This window comes from Anabrus simplex, chromosome 1, assembly GCF_040414725.1.
Source record: "Anabrus simplex isolate iqAnaSimp1 chromosome 1, ASM4041472v1, whole genome shotgun sequence".
NCBI lineage: Eukaryota > Metazoa > Arthropoda > Insecta > Orthoptera > Tettigoniidae > Anabrus > Anabrus simplex.
The window spans coordinates 1,793,847,341-1,793,871,542 of record NC_090265.1 but is presented as its reverse complement, the minus strand read 5'-3'; the positions used below and the strand labels follow the sequence as shown (position 1 = coordinate 1,793,871,542).

At 42.7% G+C, this 24,202-nt stretch overlaps 1 protein-coding gene across 1 annotated transcript in view; it reads left to right on the top strand.

Annotated features, from left to right (window-relative positions):
* The window catches only part of LOC136882881 (protein gooseberry-like), a 351,093-nt gene that overhangs the window by 262,839 nt on the left and 64,052 nt on the right, over positions 1–24,202 (top strand). The window contains exon 5 of the mRNA XM_067155157.2: positions 8,622–8,785. Coding sequence (XP_067011258.1) covers positions 8,622–8,785 — 164 coding nt within the window. The remainder of the gene's footprint in view (positions 1–8,621; positions 8,786–24,202) is intronic.

Genomic DNA, 24,202 nt, shown 5'->3' with positions numbered 1-24,202 from the left:
AATCCTGTTTACTTGTAATAAAAAAAGTTTCATCTGTTCCTTATTCTGTGAAGTTTATTTCAGCTCATTTAAAAACAAAGAATAACCTACGCGAGATAAGCTCAGTTGTGGTGATAAAATAATGATATCGCTGTCTTAATCTTCCGAAGTTGGCAGTTATGTAGATTTTTCGTATCTCAGTGTGCGGAAGCAAAGAAATACTCTGGTCTTATCAGGTAACCTTTCCGTGATTAGACTTAACGCTGTTATGCGAGTCGTAAAGTAACGGAGCGGTCATCAAGAAGAGAACAGAACACGTGCTCTCTCGCTGTTCCTGAAGATCGTGTCACACAAAATATTATGGGACTTACGCACCATGTCTATAGAACTAGTGGCCGTGATCGTTATGGTCCCGCACCGTGTTTCGAATCCCGATGGGGAAATAAATCTCCATCAGAATGATGGCCGGCATGGTAGAGAAGATAGTGTCGAAAGCTTGTCCACTGTAGTCATATGAAGTGAAGGCATATCGTTGTTGCGCCTGCGAAAACCGCTATGTGATAATATTGTGGGAGAAATACTGACCCTCACCACAAGAGCGAGAATTCTTTAAAATTATTCGCACAGTATTGAACCTTAGATGGCAAGTTCTACGCTGAAATATTTCACATAGCCTAGAGGGTTTTGTAGACGCAACAACGACATGCCACTGTTGATGATTACTCTCCCGTCGGATGGAGACCTTGAGCATATCCCTTAGTGTTATCAGACAGGGGATAGGCTATCTGCCCACCTTGAGTTAAACCCCGTCCCTACCTCGTCATTATGAGACGCGCAGGATAGAAAGACCTGCAACAGTCTAGCCGAAGATGCCCTCGGACTATCCCGCATATAAATAAATAAATAAATAAATAAATAAATAAATAAATAAATAAATAAATAAATAAATAAATAAATAAATAAATAAATAAATACCTCCTCAATTGTAATCACGTAGGCTGAGTAGACCTCGAACCAGGACTCAGATCCAGGTAAAAATCCTTGATCTGCCCGCAAATCGAACTCGGGGCTTTCGGGCAAGAGCTAGGCACGCTATCCCTTCAGCACGGGGCCGATCCTAGCGCTACGTTTAATAAATTGTTTGATCCTACAACAAACCCATATTAGCCTACCAGTGTAATAGGCAGTGTTGCATAATAATCCCAATAAAGATGTGAACCAGGCCCATGGCGTTCCCTAAATTAATCAATATACATTCAATAAGATGCATATCGTCATTGAAGAAACAAAACCTCGTATCTCACAATGCTCTTCCTATCCATTATTTTCCCTCGCAGCCACATAGACAATGGATATGGATATCGTTGTGTTCATGTTCCTGTGCTTGTGTGTAAAGGAAAATTAATCTTGCCGTACAGCGCCGCACTGCTGCAGTATAATGAACTTAATGCTTATTTTCTTTTACACACTTGCATAGGAAAAGATGGACTGGACATCAATATGTTGCTGGGAGGCGTGACCAGTCTTGAGGAAAATAACGGTTAGGAAGAGCATTGTGAGATACGAGGTTTTGTTTCTTAACTGACGAGATCTACAGTGCGGACCAAAATAAACAGAACTGGAATTACGGCAGGGCCTCTCGGAGTGCATGCACTGTGCACGGTGCAAAAGACGACTTCGCTTCGTTGACCAGAGTACAGACCCCCACTCCACGATTTGGAGCAATAGCGTTCTCTCTCTGTTTCCCTACGCCTGTCTCCCTCTTCCTCACTTGCTCCGTAGCGTTCCAAATCCGAGCCGAGTTGAGCCGAGCTTAGCCGAGTAGCCCAGAGACGAAGCATTGGTCCGAGCCGAGCCGAATGGAACTGTTGCACTGTGCGCCCCGATCTGCACGCGTGAGAGTTTGGTTGTTTGAGAGGCCCTGAGTTACAGTAACACGTATCAACCTGTTGCACTGTGCGCCCCGATCTGCACGCGTGAGAGTTTGGTTGTTTGAGAGGTCCTGAGTTACGGTAACACGTGTCTACCTGCGTGGTACAGCATGTGTTCAAAATGTGCATCCTAGAGGCCGCAAACTATCGATAGTAATCGCCATCTATATTTTCCGATATTATGAGCTCTACTATCGATAGTAATCGATAGTTTTCCAAAAGTGGAACGAATCATACCATTTTGCCTGAAAATAGAACATTTATTGAACACAATACACAAAATATCAGTAGAAAGCACAACTATTTCATGCTATGCAATTTCTGAAATTCGAATCGGAATCACTCACAAATCTCTTCAGTGGCACGTCCGAGACATTCTCGGGCTGCTCTTACTTCCCCATAAAGTGACCGTTCAGCTGCAGTGTTCATTTTGCGATCCCATGACATTTTCTCGGGTATTGTAATATCTTTGGAAAAATGTTTTACAGCATTCTAAACAAATTGCAGGAGAGTTTTCAGTTGCTTTCATGAAGTCTTTGGCCCTAGATGTGCCTTATCTTCTCTCGCCTATATGCAATCTCTGAAAACTTATAAATCTCATTTTTTGTCCCGTACTGGCATCAACTCAACTATGTTTAGGTTGAATGGAGAATCCCACCTTCCAAAATGATACACAGTCTTTCTGCCGGCATTGAAATCGCAGGTACACAGAGATACTTAAATGCACACCTATGAGTTGGAACGCCTTTAGTGCATCCTCACATCTAACGGCCCTATAGATTGTACGTTTTCGATCACTGTGATTTTAGTCTCATTGCTTCGACGGTGAATGAAAAAGCACGGTTTAGCCCGTCTCTACTAGCAACCTCCTTCCGTTATTTAGACCTTCCTCCTGCTCTACTTCTCCTCCTCATTCACTCTTTGCCGGCAGTTCCTCTCACAGAACGTAATTATCCCTATTTTGCGCTTCATGCATCACGGTTGCCGTATCGCGGGTGTTGTATCCAAGATAAACTTCTCCATTCATTCCGGGTGATTAGGAGAAAGCACAAACAACGTTACGGAAGGTAACGAGCTAGGAGTTTGAGTAGATTACGATGTTTGTGAGGTAGGTAGTAGCATCGTTTGCCCCCTTCTTTATACCATCCGCCGTACCATGCTCCTGGCAGTAGCCTATTGATTTACATCATTCCACTGCAGCTTCAGATATAATGCATGCGTCAATGTTGTATGACAACGTTCTACGTACAAGATGTCAGCCAAGCTCTAGTTGTTCACCACTGAATACCACTACAAACATCAGATTTTCAACGACGAATGTTTTATTTTTGAAATAGACCTTATTTTGAAATCATTTTATCAGGACCCCATTTTACCTTCTTTAATGAGTTGTATTGGGTCGCATGTGTCATTTCCAAGGATGTAAGCGAAGGTTAGGACTTCGGTTAATTTCTCGGTACTTCGGAGTACCTCTTTGTTGGTGACACGGTCCATGTATTCTATAGGAACTTCAACATCTCACCAGACGGTTAACGGTTCTTGACTTTTGCACTCCTGGTACGAATTTCAGCGAGTCTTCTGGACAACATTGCAGAGGATAGGTGTCTCCAAGTACTTCGGCTTCACCTCTCTCTCATTTATTATCGAACTCAGGTCCACGTTCCTTTAGCTTGCAAATAATTTGGCCTTCATTATTTTTCCGGCACTTGGATAGAGTCAGATTAAGTAAGGAAGGTGATAATACACTGAAGAAATTTGAAATTGCAGCACCCAGAAGGAGTAGTGCTACATTGCTGCAATTGAACATGAAGGACGAGTGTTCGGTTGTGATTCGATGATTACACTTTCAGGTCCCTCTGACCGCAAGTTTGGACAATAATCAATACAGGATGTGCCCACCACGAGCTGCAATACATTGATGAATTCGTCGAGGCATGGGATCAATAAGGCCCTGGATCGCTTCCTGAGGAATTGTGGCCCATGCTTGCTGCACTGCACGGGTCAGTTGTTCCAGAGTTGTGGGTGGCTGAGGACGGTTGGCCAGTTGTCGACCCATCATGTCCCACACATGCTCAATAGGACTGAGGTGCGGCGCTCTGGCGGGCCATTCTAAGGTTGTGATGTCGTGGAGAGCTTCTCTGGAGATGCGTGCAGTGTGAAACCGGGCATTGTCCTACTGAAACATCCCATTAGCAATGTTCGCCATCATAGGGACAGCCACTGGATTGAGTACCCTATCAACGTACTGTCGAGCAGTCATAGTGCCCTCAACAAGCACTAGTTGTGATTTCACATTAAAGCCAATAGCTCCCCAGACCATAATACTTGGTGTTGGCCTTGTGTGCCTCTGGACAATAAGATCTGGGTGGCCCCTCTGCCCGGTACGCCGGCGCACACGATTCCGGCGTGCCGGCAAGACAGAAGCACGATTCATCACTGAAGACGACCCTATGCCTTTCGTCGAACCAAGTCGATATTTCTCGACACCAGGCCAGCCTTACACGTCGCTGTTGTGGGGTCAATGGAACACCTTCTGCAGGAACACGGGCTCGTAAGCCAGCTGCACGCAGGCGATTACCAACTGTTTGTTGTGTAACGTGGGGTGTCACAGCTGCTCGAATTTGCACTGCTGTTGCATGGGGTTCCATCCGGGCCATCCGAATGATGCGGCGATCCTCTCTCACAGTTGTCCGTCGCGCTGGGCCTGTGCCAGGTCTACGAGTGTGGATACCTTCATTTGACCACTGCTGCCATACACGTTGTACCGTAGATGCCTGTCGGCCAACACGTGCAGCGACAGTCCTTAGCGATAATCCAACCTCACACAGCCCAATTATCCGAGCCCTCTCAAACGGCGACAGTTGTTGATAGCATGCTCTTCTCTGTCGTCGAGACATGTTTGACGGGGAACACTTCACTGCACAGACTGCAAGTCAACTACGTTACACCAGAGTCCGTATACTTGAGTTCATTCCTCCGCGACCAATCACGTGGGGAGACCTGTAGCAACAATCCAATGGGTCTGAAACTTTGATCGTTTACATACCTATATGGCATCGTTCCATATCTTGAAAATCAACACAAACGACCAATGCCTTCATGGTGCTGCAATTTCCATTTTCTTAAGTGTAGCTTATTATCACGACGGTTGTGCTTCGAATTGCGGCTAGTTTGACGGGCGTATATTTAAATGAAATGTATCGTCCCTGCGGTTTGAATTATACGTTAAACTGTTAGTTAGCAGTCAGGGGAAAATATCAGCAAGCTTGTTTATTAACGGTACAGAAGCGCAGATAAGTTTCAGATATATCTCTAATACTAGAGAATTGCTCCATGGCTAAATGGTTAGCGTGCTGGCCTTTGGTCACAGGGGTCCCGGGTTCGATTCCCGGGAATTTTAACCGTCATTAGTTAATTTCTCAGGCACGCGGGCTGGGTGTATTTGTTATCTTCATCACGACGCGAAGGTCGCCCACGGCGTAAAATCAGAAGACCTGCACGTGGCGAGCCGCACATGTCCTCTGACACACCCGGCACTACAAACTATTCCATTTCATTTTCACTATAGAACCGCCATTGTGGAAGGTATCACTGATAAGGAATTCTCATAAACGGTGAAAATGATTGTGAGAAAAGCTCTTCGTTAGCTCAGCATAACGTTGAGAACTTGTGTGTGTCCCAAACATGATTTCAGTGATTCCCCTTTCTTTTGAGTAAGAAGTGCTCTCCTTTCACGAACAATAGAAAATAAAGACCAATATGACCTATTGAGTGACTTGCACATCTTTCTCCTGTTAGAATCTCCCATGAATAAGCAGGAAGTCATAAATTACTTTCTCCTTACAAAAGATTACGCAAGTTACGCTGACTGAAAGCACACACACATCACGGTTTAAAATGTACATTCATGACTCTAGCGTCACTGTGTTAATAATGTACGAGGCTCGTTTTGTCGCGCCGACAAGGGGATGGGAAAGAGCTGGGAAGTGACCGAACACTTGCCTGATGTGAATATTGGAACAAACTTCAGAGCTGCCGAGAGTGGGTTCGAACACACTACCTCCTGACAGCTACGTGGCCAAAACCCGCACAAGCACTTACTAAACTGCAGGGCAGCTTTTTTCCGCTGGAGTACGGTAAGTGATTTTGGTTAGTTAGAGTACGATTCCGAACTAGGAAATAAATGGATGAAGCCTTCACTTTTTTATGAGAGAAATCATCGCAGATAACTTTTAGAATGGCTGAGAGTTGGACTTCAGTCAGTTCTCTGTTTAGTTGTCCTTGCGAGGGTGAGTCATCTCCCTTCCCGAACCTCAACCATTCTCGTGTTAACGGTAGAACTGAGAATTGATCCAAAACCAGTCACACATAAAGCTACAGTACTAATTCGTAAAATAGTGTCCGTTCATGTTTTATGTATTCGTACTTCCTACAATGATAGGCTGCCTAAGTGTGACAAAGTATACCATAACACTTAAATATTGAATGTATGTTTAACCAAGAAGATAATAACAGAAGGTTTAGTAATTTTCCCCTAAACCTTTCCAGTCTGTCGAACACACGAATTCAACACTTTTTCACAAGACACACTATTAGACAAAGGATGACATGTTTCGTCATTAAAGGAACATCAATCACAATAAGTCACTACTGACCTCTATTTAGCGCAGTCGCCCAAGCGGCAGATGCCTTTTTTTGCTATTTGCTTTACGTCGCACCGAGACAGATATGTCTTACGGCGACGATTGGATTGGAAAGGCCTAGGAATTGGAAGGAAACTATCGTGGCCTTAATTAAGGTACAGCCCGGCATTTGCCTGGTGTGAAAATGGGAAACCACGGAAAACCATCTTCAGGGCTGCCGACAGTGGGGCTCGAACCCACTATCTCCCGATTACTGGATACTGGCCATACTTAAGTGACTGCAGCTATCGAGCTCGGTGTCAGATGCCTTATCTGTCGTTTTTCTGGCTTTTTCTTGAATTTTTTAAAAGGAATTTTAAAATTTATTGAACATCTCCCTTCATAAGTTATATTTGCCCCAATCTGTCCTCTTGAATTCCAACTTCGTCTTTATGTTGTGATCTTTCCTACTTTTAATGACACCACTCAATTTTATTCGTCCACGAATGTCATTCCACGCCATCTCTCCACTGATAGCTTGGAACATATCACATAGTCGATCAGCTCGTCTCCTTTCTCCCAAGTCTTCCCAGCCCAAACTTTGCAACATTTTTGTAATGCTACTCTTTTGTCGGAAATCACCCAGAACAAATCGAGCTGCTTTTGTTTGAATTTTTTCTAGTTCTCGAATCGAGTAATACACTGTAACCATACTCTAGTTGGGGTCTTACCAGACACTTGTATGCCCTCTCCTTTATATCCTTGCTACAATCCCTGAATACTCCCGTAACCATGTACAGAGATCTATACCCTTTGTTTACAATCCCATTTATGTGATTACCCCAATGAAGGTCTTTCCTTATATTAACACCTAGATACTTACAGTGATCCCCATAAGGAACTTCCACCCCATCGATGCAATAATTAAAACTGAGAGAACTTTTTCTGTTTGTGAAACTCACAACCTGACTTTTAACTCCGTTTATCATCATACCATTGCCTGCTGTCCATCTCACAACATTATCGAAGTCATTTTGTAGTTACTCACAATTCTGTAACTTATTTATTATTCTATATGGAATAGCATCATCCGTGTCGTTTTTCAGGACAATTACACAGCTCAAGTTCGGCCGATGGTTGACGAAGTAATAGACAAAAACTTCCAAATAAAATGAATAAAGTAAATATTCTTCCTCACCGTAATGAAGTACGGACACGGAGCTAATAAAGTAAAACCTGTTTGTTTAAAATAGGCCGGGCTGAGTGGCTCAGACGGTTAAGGCGCTGGCCTTCTAACCCCAACTTGGCAGGTTCGATCCTGGCTCAGTCCGGTGGTATTTGAAGGTGCTCAAATACGACAGCCCCGTGTCGGTAGATTTACTGGCACGTAAAAGAACTCCTGCGGGACTAAATTCCGGCACCTCGGCGTCTCCGAAGACCTTAAAGAGTAGTTAGTGGGACGTAAAACAAATAACATTATTATTATTATTGTTTAAAATAGAACCTGTTACCTATACAGCTATCTATACTCCTCGGATATTTAGAGACTGATTTCCGTCAATTTTCTGTTCGGATATTTTGAGACTCGGATATTCAGAGACTGCACCACGGAATCTAGTGATTATAAATTGTATTAACGAAGGTTGGGATCAGTAATCACTGCCCAATAGAAACCCAGGGCGTCATTTCTGTAGAAGTTGAAGCTATTCATTTCTTGAATATTTCTTAAACTACAAAATATTTAACAAAAATACTTTGTATAATAATGCACTTATTCCACCTTATCATAATAAAAGTTCAAAAATGAAATTTAAATATAAGATTTACGCTCGGAGCGTTTTCCCTCTGTCCTGGAGAATATTACTTTTGGATTTGGTACCGTTTGTAAATAAGGTTCTGAATTGTGGTAGCAAGTAGATCTCGTTATATGTAGTGGTCTGCACTGTAATGGTCAGATTTGAGCTTTTATAGATTCCTAACACAACTTCACCCTTGAAGTTCTGGAGTGTCGATTAAGATTGTATACTGTGACTCTTTTAGGAAGAAAAACTCAAATTCTAAAGCAGCCAAACTTGTGTGTTTGTGGTAGGACTAAGCTGACAGAAGCTCGGGTACAAGTGTGGTTCAGTAACCGGCGAGCCCGACTTCGCAAGCAACTTAACTCTCAGCAGCTGAACGCCTTCAACTCCATGTCGCTGCAGTCTGCGTTCCCTCCACAGTACCACGACCCAGCTGCTAACTTCAACACTCAAGGTGAGTAATGTTCAACAACATTTCAAATGACAAACCTATAATCAGAAGATTTTTACGTTTAGTATTTAATAATATTATTTTGGATTTTATGGAAAGTTTATAAAAATGGAAAAATAGGTCTGATGAAATGTCAGTATTCAGAAAAGTTAATATTTTGTGTGTGTTGTATAGGCCTGCATGCTACATACACCTGGAAATCTTATTAAATCTGTCTGTTCATACTTCATTAAGTGCATATATTTTTAAATTCCTAATAAATAAATATTTCTTTAATTTAGTCAATCCATTTTGTTGACATGCACCTTAATGTGTAAATTATAGCCAATTGTAGAGAGAGATTAACTACCTTGAACAAAGATACGTGTCAAAGAGTGACAATTATTAATTATTAAAAACTATAAACTCAGTAATAACTAATCAATGATCCCAAAATAATACCTAAACAGTAATATACTGCACAAAAGTTGAGATATTTCTGTGTTTCATGTTCATGAACGCAGTAAATTGAAGCAATATTGCACTTCTGACAATGAATTTCAAATGGTCAAGCTATAAACACAAGATTTTAAAGTTTAATATTCATTAATATTATTTTGGGTTCTCTGGTGAGTTTTCCTTTCTTTGTTTCTTTCTCAATCCGTTTGCCCTCGAGGGTTCGTCTTTCCCGCGGACTCAGCGAGGGATCTCACCTCTACCCCCTCAGGGGCAGCTTTTTGGAGCGTGAGATTTCGGGTCGGGTATACAACTGATGAGGAAGACAAGTACCCCACCCAGGCTGCCTTACCTGTTATGCTGAGCAGAGGCCTTGTGGGGGATGGGAAGAATGGAAGAGATAGACAAGGAAGATGGAGGAATAAAGTGGACGTGCCTCAAGTTAGGTATCTTCCCGGCATTTTCCTGGAGGTGAAGTGGGAAACCAAGAAAAATTACTTACAGGATGGCTGAGGTGCGAATAGAACCTTCCTCTACCGAGTTGACATCCCGAGGGCCCGGTACTCGTACCACTTTTCAAATTTCGTGGCAGAACCGGGAATCGAAGCGGATGGCAGCTAATCACACCCAAGAGGCGGACATATTTACCATCACTGGACTTAATGTACATCTGCACTTACATACAACACGTCACACTACAAAAAGAATTATGTAGAGTGGCTGAATGGCTCAGACGATTGAGGCGCTGGCCTATTGATCCCAACTTGGCAGGTTCGATTCCGGCTCAGTGCGATGGTATTTGAAGGTGCTCAAATACGTCAGCCTTGTCTCGATAGATACACGGGTACGTAAAAAAAAAACTCATGCATTGGAAATTTCCGGCACCTCGGCGTGTTCGAAAATCGCCAAGATGTATGTAATGGGACGTAGAACACTTATCATTATTAAGAAACACGTTGCAGTGAATGCATTCCTCCGTATAGGGTTAGAGTTAGTAAAAGCATACGGCCGTAAGACTGGACTAAATCCAGACAAAATACCGAACCCGGGTAACTGGAAAATTAGTCAGGAATAATAATAATCGCCGAAGAAGTGGGTCTTAAAATTTCTTATGAAGGGACTGAATATATGGAGTACAAGCACCAAAGAGAGAAGTATAAGTTATGGAGGTAAAACATGTCAACATTAAAAGGACAGACAAGTTGAAATACCTGAGTGAATGGATCCAACTCAACGGAGTGGATAAAGACGCAAACAAATTAGATCTGGCCTACAAGCTAGCACAAAACAGGTACAACAAACGGCAATATCCTACATTATAACTCAGTAATAAAGCGAGAAGGATTGCGCGCTTCAGATTGCCTGACTTTAAATTAAAAAGGGAGCTGCAAAAACTCAACAAGAAGGAAAGGAAGATTCTGGGTTCACAGAAGACTGCTGATGGCACTTGGAAGAAGAGGAGTACACTGACAAGATCACGGACACAATGCGGAAACGAAGACGGACAGCAAGAAGATATTCAAACACCTCCAGGTGGGTAGAAGACGAAGTTGAGATGAAGAAGAAGAGTCGACAGTCTAAATCATTTGAGGAGAAACCACTAACACAGAGACGCAAACGGATCGTTTCCGAAGAGGAGAGTAAGATGAGAAGCGAAACAATGAAGACGTTTTGGGAAGAGAAGAAGCCTTATGTTCTATTTCTGTGTATGAATGGCCAAATTCGGAAGATAATAATTGTTTGAAGGAGGTGGAAAGGGACCCACAGGAGATGAGGATCACTTACGCACGCAACCCACTCAGGAGGAAACTAAAAGACCACCAGTTGATGACGGCAAAGACGTGGAGCAACACGGCAACGAACGAAAGAGCACTGGATAGAGAAGACAGCCGATACCAACAAAGAGTAATAATAAAAATAGAAAACATAATTAAAATTCCGGTAAATTGCATTTCTTCTTCTTTCCTTTTTGCTGCTTGTTTAATGTCACTCTCAAACATCGAAGGTTTGCTGGTGTGAAAACCATCTTCAGGGTGCCGACTATCTCCTGATTGCAACCTCACAGCTGCGCGGCCAACTCACTCGTTTAAATTGCATTTATTAACCAGTCTTGCAAATGAGACCAACAGCGACATTCTGCGTACACCACTCGCCACGTCCGTCAATTTAACCTTCAAGTAGCCTTCTACTTTTAATTTATTTGAACCGAACACCCGTTCATACTTCACGCGAACATGAAAACGCTTATGAAGCTAATTACGCCACTATCGTTGGCTCAAACGGGGCAGCTGGAATATAACCTTTTCCCCATTCAAAATAATAGATATAGTCTAATTTCCCAGAAGTCATATTGTTATTTTACGTCGGCCTACATCTCGCCTTCGTGACGTTATTATCACATTCCTCTTGTATTCAGATGTTGTTCAGATAAGCCGCTACTTGTAAATTACAGTAAGAGAAACGGCTGTTTCATTGCACTTCTAAATCGTACTTCAGAGCGGAATAGTTCCGAGTGTCGGCAATTGATCTCTATGTAATATTGAGAGATGAAGATCGGATGTAGAGATTAGATGCTTGCATAGCCATATATAATCGAGAGATGGCCGTGAAGATTTGCCTTGAAGTACGTTGATCGTCTAGGTGATATTACTCCACTTTCTTGATTCTCGTCTGTTGTCCTGTCAATACATTCTGGTCATTTATGAACTAGTAGCCCACAAGTTGTATATCCCAACTAGTTCATACCCGGCGTGCGCTGCTACGCCTCGATAAACAAAACTGGTTTTTAATTAATTCTACTTTATGCAGTTTTATATTAATATTTTTCTTCATTATTTTTGGTTGCTTTGTTATTTATATATTTTTATTATATTTACTTATAATTTCACTTTAAAACAATTAGTCTACTGTAAATATGTTATGTTTTCAGATTCCTATGTCTACTGTATTAATTTGATGAAGCTTACATAAATGCGGATTTGTTTGCAAGATGTTCATTTCAACGCGAGTGGATGGATACATGACATTCTTTGTTTTTCCATCTGGTTGAACAGATTCCTCGGCAATGAGTTACACGAAAGTATACTGAATCTCGAACACTGCATGTTGGATTGCTATTTCGAAATAACAGGCACGGTCATGTATCTCCTAGCAAGAAAGGTATTTCATAAAACATGGCGGCGTGTTCCCCTACCTACAGCATTTCTCACCGGACTATCATAATACGGAGCAAGTTGCTGTCGCCTAGTGACAATCTGTCCATAAAGGTCGATCCAAATCTTGGCGCGGCTCTGTAATTAAATTAATTGCATAAAATAAATATATTTAAGTTGACGTTTCAAGAAATGTTGGTAACTACCTCTGGTTTAAGAGCTTGAGTTTTGTGAAACATACACGCGTTAGCTCAGATTTTGAAGCTGTATTAAATGGAAAAATGACTATATACAAATGACATGATTTAAAATTAGCAAAAGTAATTACCTCATTTATTCGAAATTGTAACTATGTATGATTATAGCCGCTTTTTATGGACATGTTCTCCGGCTCCCTGGCCAAATGGTTAGCGTGCTGGCCTTTGGTCACGGGGTCCCGGGTTCGATTCCAGGCAGGGTCAGGAATTTTAACCATGATTGGTTAATTCCGCTTGCCACGGGGGCTGGATGTATGTGTCGTCTCCATCAACATTTCATCCTCATCACGACGCGCGGGTCGCCTATTGGCGTCATGTCAAAAGATCCGCATTTGGCGAGCCGAAGTTGTCCTCGGACACTCCCGGCACTAAAAGCCATAGGCCACTTAATTTAATCCACATGTTACATGAATTAACCCAGAAAGAATACCAAAGAATTTTCTCACATTCCAGAAGAACAGGAAATCCCAAATCTCAAACACGTCAATGAAGACTTTCAAAAACACGTGGTCACGGTAAAAGACGTAAAAAGACGAACAAAACGGATAAAAGTGTTAACAAACAAATTGTGGAAGTGAATAATCTTACTGAGGAGAAATCAAGGAAAACAAGAAGAATATTCTCAGAACAGGGAAGGAGCAAAGAGGAGGATACGTTATTTAAAGGAGTAGGTTACAGGCAAAGGAGTGAGGAAAGGGAATTGAAGAAAATTATGGTAGTCGTGTATTCGTGCCCCATATCTGGCTAAACGACGACGACGACTAACAGCTGTTGGCTTCCCGGCAGGAAGGCTGAGGGCTCGAATATCGGTTAGTCCTGGGTTGAGGTTTTCCCCTGCGTGGCACCAAAAAGACATCCGCCTTAACCACAGGCGAAACCAAAGTGAGGCTGAGAGAATCCAGCGACCTTAGAAATAACTGAGATAGGCCTAAGTTGAAGAAAGTTCAAGTTAGACCTATACAAAAACTGTTGAGACATTATGTCAGTCCGTTTATGATATTGAATGCAGTTCTTCTCATAAGCTAAATGACTTAGCACATCAAGTAATCAATCGGTATTGGCCAGTCAAACGAGATAAGAAAATGCACTACTAGTACCAGTATGACCACACACTTGTCTGGTCTTGCGTGCGAAATATCAAATATAATGGGCATCTGCACGTTAGCATACGAAAATGAACACAAAGAAAATTGTTCTGATAGACTGAATGTCCATATGTCGCTGGGAGGCGTGACCAGTCTTAAGGAAAATAATGGACAGGAAGAGCATTGTAGGATGCGAAGTTTTGCTTGCGTACTCGTGGTATGAAGCATGAAGATGGTTCCGGACGCCTACTGAGGTGGATGTTGAAATTACATTCGTAATCGGCCGAGCAATGGCACGTTCTCCAGCAATTATACGCGTTCATGTTGAAGAAAATGTACGCAACGTCCTCCAGTCAGATGGCCGTCGTAGAGCAAGATCCCACACCAGACATTTACTGCACTTTAAATCAGTCGTATCTTACACAATGGGGATTCTCCACGCTCCAAAATTAGGCTACATACTGCGCCGATTGACAGTGTATTTGTTGTAAAATCGTGATTCATCTGAAAACAGAACTCTTGACAAAAATGCTGCATCATTGGTCACACTGTGTAATGCCCGTTACTCGAGCATCGAAGTCAGTCCGTAAAGCTGCTGGTGCAAGGGCAGATGGTACGGCTGTATTCGCAAATCAGACGACGAGCTATTGTTGGTCCGTGTACTAATATGAGAACTATTCCCGACAGCATCCAAAACACCCATACGTTATAGGAGCTTCTGTAACAGCACGAACCCTTCCCAGTTGATCGCAATCGTCGTTCAAGTATTCGCAACGCGCTGGTAGTCGGCAGAACAGGCGCCGCGACTCGAATGCGTTCTCCAGAAATTAGCAACATATCAACGTACTCGTCTCTCGAATACGAGCCAGGAGTGGGAAGGAAGCGGCCGTGGTCTTAATGAATGTACAGCCCCAGCATTTGACTGGAGTGAAACTAGGAAACCAAGGAAGACCATCTTCATGGGTGCCGGAAGCGGGGTTCGAACCCACTATTTCCAGAATGCAAGCTCACAGCTGCGCGAGCGAACTCGCTCGTTAGGAATAGACTGTAAACAAAGGAAGAAGGGTTGTGACATCACCTGGTAGGTATGAATAGGGTAAATAATATCTCCCCGTCAGAATGGGGTACGATGTATCGTTTAAAATAAAACAAAACAAAACAAAAATTGTTAAAGGTTGCATTCGAACCACTACGCTACGGATACTTGGTAACACTCGGATAAAATAATAATAATCGTATGGCCTCAGCTACCGTGTGCAGACATTTCAATTTAACGCCATCTGGCTGTCTGCTCGTCAATTTCGACGTTCCGTTTTACTCTGTGTCCACTAGATGGCAGACCGAGTAAACCGAAACTCTCTTGGACGTCTATGGCTGAGATTTAATGAATTTTGTCGGGTAAACACCAATTGTGTCACCAGAGATCTTTAACATGCCGACATCGTACGACATGGAGTGTCGAATGGACTTTTTTCCGCCCTTCAAAAATCCGACTTCCTCTGCCGGGTTTGAACCCGCTATCTTGGGATCTGGAGGCCGACACTCTACCACTGATCCACAGAGGCAGCTAACACTCGGATTACGGACTCAGTCACAAAGACGCCATACATAATAATCGCTAGAAGTGCAGTAGTAAACTGTGCCCTTCCACCTCGAAAGTTAATACCCATGCTAGAGTTTTCAATCATAATTTACTGCGTTCATTTAAGTTTTACCGTTACAGATCATGTGGTATAACCTATTAATTCGATCGTATTTCGGGTACATGTGTTATTTCAGGGTCCATAGGGTTGGGCGGGGAAATTATTGATAGTCGTTTTACCTTTCCAAGGCTGACACACAGGCAAGTTAGCACAGAGTAATATGGACCTTAAGGAGAATGTCGGTTGAGTTTCATAAAACTAAATCATCAGGGGCGGGTGGGACGCCCTGTATAGCCTACAGGCTACAATTCTGTCTGAACACTCCACATTATAACCTCATTCTTCGTTTTAAATCGGTTTAGGTGTAGGCCTGTCCGTCTCTGTGGTGTACTGGTTAGTGTAATTAGAGTCCATTATGGCAAGTCCGGGTTCAATTCCCGGCTCTGCCACGAAATTGGAAAAGTGGTACGATTAGGCCTACTGGAACGTGTTTGACTCAGCCTCGGGAGGTCAACTAAGTATAAGAGTTCAATTCCCACCTCAGCCACATCGAAGTTGTTTTCCGTGGTTTCCCAATTTTTCTCCAGGTAAACGCCGGGGTGGTAGCCAACTTAAGGCCACGGCCGTTTCCTTCCCTCTTCGTTGTCTACCCCTTCCAATCTTATCATCCCCCACAAGGCCTCTGTTCAGCATAGCGAGGTACTGGTCCTCCTTCCTAGCTGTATCCACGACCAAATATCTCACGTTCTAGGACACTGACATTGAGGCAGTAGCTCCCTTCTTATTTTGGCCGACTTGAAGAGTTCTTCGCTGTTGTTGATGCAAGTCAGTCTGGAGCCATGACATCGGTGGTCTACCAGCTCCTCTTTCCTTGTAATATGAAGTGTACCTCGTAGAACATGCTTCTCCTGGCATAAGCTCTGGCTCTCCTTAACACTTCATTGTTGGTTACAAAATCTGTCCAGGCTATTCCGACCATTCTCCTATTTAACCACAGCAGAGTTGACCAGACGTTACACTCGACAGCTGAGCTTGAGATTCAGATTATCATAACAAAATAATGACCTTATCTTTCGGAAATATGTTCTGGAAATCACATTACGGCGTCTGAACTCTTTTTCACTCTCCAGATTGTCTGTTATAATATTAAAATCGTTGATTTAGAAAAAAATAGTGGCATTGCTGACCTGAATTAGGAAGTAAATACCGGTTCTGCCGATATATCCGCATTTCTCCATACCTCGAACTTTCGATAACTTCAAATAGGGTCTACTTTGAACCTCCGCAAGCACTTCGAGATGTCGAAGTTCAACGATGGACAGTAGATCCGTAATCCAGTCATCATCAACTATTTATGTCCAGCAGGACGATTGTCTGTCTGTGTCAGCCCGTGGAAAATTATTAAAATCTTTGTTGTCCGGAGTAGAATATTAGCAGGTAGAAATGGGTTAAGGAACTCTTTATTTCACATTCTTCTGTTTACCTTGGATTCCCTTTGATATTTACGTAGAACTTGATAGATTACAGGGCCGTAATGCTATTAAGTTGAAAGCTTTCGAATCAGAATAGCCTACGTATATTTGTTGTGGGTGATTACGGAAGTGTATACACGAAACATCGTTAAAAAGAAAACGTAGGCTACGTAGAATGGTTGTCACATCAACAATTTGACGTACTCGGGAAAATGTTTACAGTCATTACAGAGCCCAGTGATATACTACAGAACTCACATTGATAAATTATGTCTTTTATACCGTAAACCCGCGCAGGAAGGGGTGTCGGAAGTATTTATCATTTCGTAGGCTAACACAAGAACTGCTCAGCACAGAACCAATCAGTCGGCTAATACTCACTCTCGTTGGAAAAAGAAGTGAATAGAATAGTATTATTCACGGATACTGGTGATGATAGGATAGGAAAGGGCTAGGAGTTGGGAGGAAGCGGGCAGCGGACAGTGCGGTTTGAACCCACTATCTCCCGAATGCAAGCTCAACGCTGCACGCCCCTAACCGCATGGCCAACTCTCTCGCTAAACCAAAATTTATTGAGAAACTTCATCATCATCATCATCTGTTTACCCTCGAGGTTCGGTTTTTCCCTCGGACTTAGCGAGGGATCCCACCTCTACCGCCTTAAGGGCAGTGTCCTGGAGCTTCAGACTCTTGCTCGGGGGATACAACTGGGGAGTATGACCAGTACCTCGCCCAGGCGGCCTCACCTGCTATGCTGAACAGAGGCCTTGTGGAGGGATGGGAAGATTGGAAGGGATAGGCAAGGAAGAGGGAAGGAAGCGGCCGTCGCCTTAAGTTAGGTACCATCCCGGCATTCGCCTGGAGGAGAAGTCGAAAACCACGGAAAACCACTTCCACGATGGCTGAGGTGGGAATCGAACCCACCTCTACTCAGTTGACCTCCCGAGGCTGAGTGGACCCCGTTCCAGCCCTCGTACCACTTTTCAAATTTCGTGGCAGAGCCGGGAATCGAACCCGGACCTCCGGGGGTGGCAGCTAATCACGCTAACCACTACACCACAGAGGCGGTCATTGAGAAACTTACCGCGTAATAATAATTAAGCATGTTTCGGTAATTTATTTTGGCTCACGGACTAGGCACTTGTGTTCGTTTTTAATATAGCCCTCCAACTCTTCATGTTAGAACAAAACACATCAAAGTACCAAGCACCAGTGAAACAACCAACAGTGAATAGCTTACATCCCTGCTCGTAAGATTGGCGTCAGTAAAGTCATCCGGTCGTAAAGCAGAGCCTAACGCACAAGTAGTGCCGACACCGAAGTTACTGAGCATGAAGGCAAGGAAAGAAAATAATAATAATAATAATAATAATAATAATAATAATAATAATAATAATAATAATAATAATAATAATAATAATAATAATAATAATAATTTTCTTTCTTTCTTAATCTGTTTACAATCCAGGATTGGTTTTTCCCTCAGACTCAGCGTGGGATCCCACCTCTATCGTCGCAATCGGTAGGGGAATACAACAGGGGAGAAGGGCCCGTACCTCGCGAGACGGCCTCACCTGCTGTGCTGAACAGGGGCCTCTTAGGGGCGGGGGGGGGGGCGGATGGGAAGACGGGAAGGGATAGACAAGGAAGAGGGAAGAAAGCGGCCGTTGCCTTAAGTGACGTACCATCCATGCATTTGCCTGGGGGATGAAGTGGGAAACCACGAAAAACCACTTCGAGGATGGCTGAGGAGGGAATCGAACCCACCTCTACTCAGTTGACCTACCGAGGCTGAGCGGACCCGTTCCAGCCCTCTTTTAATTTTTTGGCAGAGCTGGGAATCGAACCCGGGCCTCCAGAGGAGGCAGCTAATCACACAAACCATTACAGCACATATTATTATGATTATTATGATTATTATTATTATTATTATTATTATTATTATTATTATTATTATTATTATTATTATTATTATTCTACCGCTTTTCCCACATCTGTAGTGTCGCGGGTGCGAACTGTGTAGCGCAATGTGGATTTGGCCCTGTTTTACGACCGGATACCCTTCTTGACGCCAATTCTGTATGGAGAGATGTAATCACTGTTGCGTGTTTCTGTGGTGGTTGGCAGAGTGCTGTCTGAATATGAAGACGAAAGTGTTGGGGCAAACACAAACATCCAGTCCCAGGGCCAGAAGAATTAATCAGAGCTGATTAAAATCTCCGACCCAGCCGGGAATCAAACCCGGGACCCTCTGAACCGAAGGCCTCATTGCTGACCATTCAGCCAATGTGTCGGACAATAATAATAATAATAATAATAATAATAATAATAATAATAATAATAAATAATAATAATAATAATAATATAGCCCCAGGTAGCCTACATGGATGAAGGCCCTGTAGATGATGTTCCAGTGTCATTTCTTTTCATACCGTTCAGGTTCATGTCGTGTGGGTAGTCCACTGCAAAGCCACGTATTCTATTATTAATGATGGAACAGGACGATGGATGGGGAACTGTATCAAGAGAGAATCGTATTTGAGATGGTAATGATTGTTATTTTATGGGGCATAACACCTAGATCATCAGCCCGTTCGAATTTGTTTATTACCGAGCTGCATCTTAATACAAGAAGAAGAGATAATGATGGTAATAGTTATGAAGGACCACAGATTTCTTAATGTGGAGTCTGTTAAATATATAGCCTATAGCTCCTGTTTCTTCATCACATCATCCAGTCTTTACCGCGCTCCAACCGACCGTTTCCCTTCCATCCCCGTTTCAAAGCTGGCTCTCGACGCCGCAGTTTTGTTACTTTCATTGACCTGTCTCAGTCTAATTCTTGGCTATGACAATATGAAAGTGACTGAGGTATGAGTGATGCTACTAATGCCATTCCTTATGCAGCCAGTCCCTGCTATGAATGGTGTAAAGAATGTTGCTCATAGGGTCGGTTGGTGCATGCATTGCAGTGAGCTTAGCAGAGTGATACTTCTGGCTCAGTGAGGAAAACAACGTGAAAATATTTCACTCCTCATTTCCTTAGTACGCCTCTTCAGTGATGCCTAGGCCATCCGTGACAGCTGTTGAGGATCCAACCATCCTTCGGGCTGAATACCCAACATATATACATATGGTTAACTAATACTGTAGAGTAAGACGTACAGAGTGTTCTCAAAGTTGTGGGAAGTAATTGTGGCTTTGGACAGTTCACGCCAAAACAAGACTCACTTACGCCTGTTTATGGTACAGCTGGGATGGAAGAGATATATCGCATTAATATGGAGTCAGGAATTCAGTCTTAAGGTCTCGTATAATTTAAATTACCATTGCAAGCTCGATGATGCCTGATGTTATTTCATGGTTAAAATAACGTAATATTCTCTCATTGATAACGTCACGCACAACACGCGAGTAGCCGTGACAGGCCCCTCTGACCACGTGCTTCCTAATAGCCCAGTATTCCTGATCAGCATTCTAAATTTATCCCTGTTCAATATATCATTGAGATAAATTTCTAAAAATTCTAGCTCCTTTCAAACCAGTTTCGTCCATTAAATATTTATCCCCTCCCCCCCTAGAAATGGGGCTGAAGATTCTTGAGGTCTTGTTCATGCTGACTCTGTGACCGTAGAAGTTAAGTCTCGTCTTTCTCATTGCTCATGTTATGTTCTCTAAATGTTGTTTAAAATTCGTTGTTTTTCCTGATTCTGTATTCACGTCCCTCTTTAATGGGGAAACGATTCTTTGGACACGTACTTCTCCAAACCATCATTGAAGATAAAGTACTGGGAAAGGCACCCTTTGGTGAACTGGCGTGTGGTTCATATAGCAACATGAAGAGGCTAGCAGAAGATCGTCAGATTGCCTTTCCTAGATCATGATGATGGATGATGAATCCTTCCTTCGGGTAGTTCCAAATTCCTGAGTTGTCCGTTTTTTTACCATGTTCAAGCATTTTAAGGCATACAGTAGTGTCTACGATTGAGGCAAAGGGAAAGGGATTTGTACCTGTAAACGTTCTTACATAGACGGAAAGCTCTCTCCACTTTTGTACACCTGGTTAGATCCTGACTAACGATCGAGGTTATCCATTCTCCGATATACAGTATCTGTAAGAGTTAGTCTTCTTTATTACAGTATCCCCGTGTGGGATTGAGCTGGGTGCATCTCTGATGTTGGTGATGAACTCCATTTTGTTATTGACAATTACTAATATTGTGTAAATTATATATAGATATTGAGGAAAACTGCCTCCCAACCCGGTAGCTAGTAATTACATCACCACTCGTGTCAATCAGTCCCCAGGTAGCAGATTCCCTACTATTTGTCGTTTATTAAATAACATAGGCCTACTTTCAAAGAAGTTGGAATTTTATCGAAATTATTCCAGATTCGCAACTCCTCTTCCCGAAAGCGAATATTTGCCTCAATGTATCCGCTTAAATTCCAACTTTATCTTCCCTACTATGAAAAACACCACTCAACATTATTGCCTCAGTATGACTCATAGCCTACATTTGTTAAATAATAATGTGGAAAACATGAGTGTGCAATTTATAGAAACTTGGACTGCAATGCTGACGGAAGATGTGGTATGACTCTTGAGAGGCACCAAGCCGAAACATTTCCCACGTTCCTCAAATAATTTTGAAATAGTTTCCCACACCACCACCAGGACACCCCAAGAGGTCGGTGTTGGCCAGATTTTAATTCTCTTTGAAGTATGAAATGGTGGAATTAATGATCTTTCAATTGTCCACATCAGAAGGTTCGAAGCGAATTGTTGGATAAACCTCTACCTTATTTTGGTATTGTAGTACAATTTTGGAAATCAAACGATCGACCATAGGACGTTTGCTCAAGCTCCTATTACTTCACAAACTTTAGGGGACATTTCAGGCTTATATTAAGGCACTATATTGACTAGAAACCACGTGCCGTTTTGTCAAACATTTGCTTAACAAATTACGATCCAATCATGTTTTAGATTATATTTGCCATAATCGTGTAGGTAAGTTTAGTAACAACTCGGGACACTTGTAGTTCGCCCACTGTTTGACGTGTCGAGCACAGAGCAAGCAAGGAAGGGCAGGGCAGGCCGGAGCAGTTTTATGATATCAGGATCCAGTATAGCACGACATGGACCGGTTTAGCTGTAGCAAGGGGTGGAGCCACAAGAGGATTTCGCCAACCACAGCTCCGTACCACACTATTACACCAGATCACACATGCAAGAGGCGGGCCCTCGCTACGTGTTTTATGTCACATGGTTAATGCTATTATGGCCAATTGTAATGACGGAAGAGACGGAAGGGGGAGGGAAATGAGCGCCCAGTGGCCGTTGAACCTCTCAGGTAGCGACCAACTGCCTCCAGTTAAAAAAGAAAAATATTCGAAAATGTCCCCTCAAAAGAGGCGAATTCATCATGATGGCAAAAAAGCCGGTGATTTTCATATTGATGACAAGAGCATCTAGGCTTCAATACAGTTGGTGTCTGACAAAAGGTTCCTTTCACATTACATATGCACGAATTATTATTATTATTATTATTATTATTATTATTATTATTATTATTATTATTATTATTATTTAGGATCGGTTACAACCTCCTATGGGTTACGACGTTTTTACGCCAGTGCTCCTTCATTCTCTGGCTCGCTTTTGCTCGTTCCTCATCCGAGAACACTGTCAGTTTCTCTACGAACAGATCCGTCACCTCCTTCTGAACGCTGTCCTGTTTGTAATATCTCCCTTCCTCCTCAATGCCACATTTTTTAAGATCCTGATGAACGTCTTTCAGCCATCGTGCTTGGGTCTTTCTTCTTTCCTGAAAGATGAGAATCTTGCCTGTCCCATTCTTCTCAGGTGTCCACAGAAAGTCAGTCGCCTTTTCCTTATCGAGGTTCAAATGTTCTCGCATGTTTCATGCAGCTCTCAAACGGAAGGTAAACTCGTTTCCTGTTGCTTTCTTGAATCCCAGAATTTTCCTCAGAATTTTACGCTCTTTCTTTTCTATTTCGGTAATCCCCTTTCTGGCAATTGTCTCTGCTGCATAGAGGCATTCAGGTTTCACCACGGTATTATAGTGTCTGAGTTAGGCTTCACAGAATAGGGATTTGGACGAATAAGTTTCCTGGCATAGCCTGAATGCAGTCTCCATCTTCTTTGCATTCTCGTTGTCGTTAGGAGTCAGAATTTCCCCTAGATATTTGAATTTGTGGATTATCTTTATGTCACCATGCTTGGTCATCATTGTCCATCTATGTTCATGTACTTAGTTTCCTGAAAGGATATTTGCAGTCCTGGCTTTTCAGCTGTTTCTTGCAAAACCTCTGTCTGTTAGGTATTATTACTACTAATACTACTAATACTATTATTAATGGAAGAGGAAGGAAGCTTGCAAAGATAAGTGACGGTTTATTCGTGATCATAGCTACGGGACCTCGTGTTTTATCTGAGCCATATGGGCATGATAACTAGGCTACTTATTTTCAAAAATATCACATCGTTAGTGTGATTAGCTGCCACCCCCGCGCCCGGGTTCGATTCCTCCTCAGCCATCCTCAAAGTGGTTTTGCGTGGTTTCTAACTTCTCTTCCAAGCAAATGCGGGGATGGTACCAAACTTAAGGCCACGGCTGTTTCCTTCCCTATTCCTTGTCTATCGCTTCCAAACTTCACATCCACCCCCACAAGGCCCCTGTTCAGCATAGCAAGGGAGGCCGCCTGTGCAAGGTACTGGTCCTCTACCCCAGTTGTACCGCTCAATCCAAATTATCACTCTCCATGACACTGCCCTTGGAGCGGTAGAGGTGGGATCCGTGGGAAAAATCAACCCTGAAGGGTAAACAGATTAAGAAAGGAGAAGAAGAAAGGAATACCACATGCATTGGTAACGATACTACTAACAAACATTTTTAATGCCCCGTAATCTAATACCGACCACAAGACGAACCCGAGGTCCAGAATTGTAAGCTGTTAAGTGGTTCTTTAACATACCAAGTTATCTACCGTATCGAGTCTCTTGCATAGAAGTAGCCTACTCATAAATGTCGAGCGACTGCGTCCGGATTCGATCCCATAAATTTGCGCGCTTAAGGTGAGTGCCTAACTTATTATTATTATTATTATTATTATTATTATTATTATTATTATTATTATTATTATTGTGTTGTTGTTGTTGTTGTTGTTTGAGTCATCAGTCCATAGACTGGCTTGATGCAGCTCTCCATGCCACCCTACCCTGTGCTAACCTTTTCATTTCTACGTAACTATTGCATCCTACATCTGCTCTAATCTGCTTGTCATATTCATACCTTGGTCTACCCCTAACGTTCTTACCACCTACACTTCCTTCAAAAACCAACTGAACA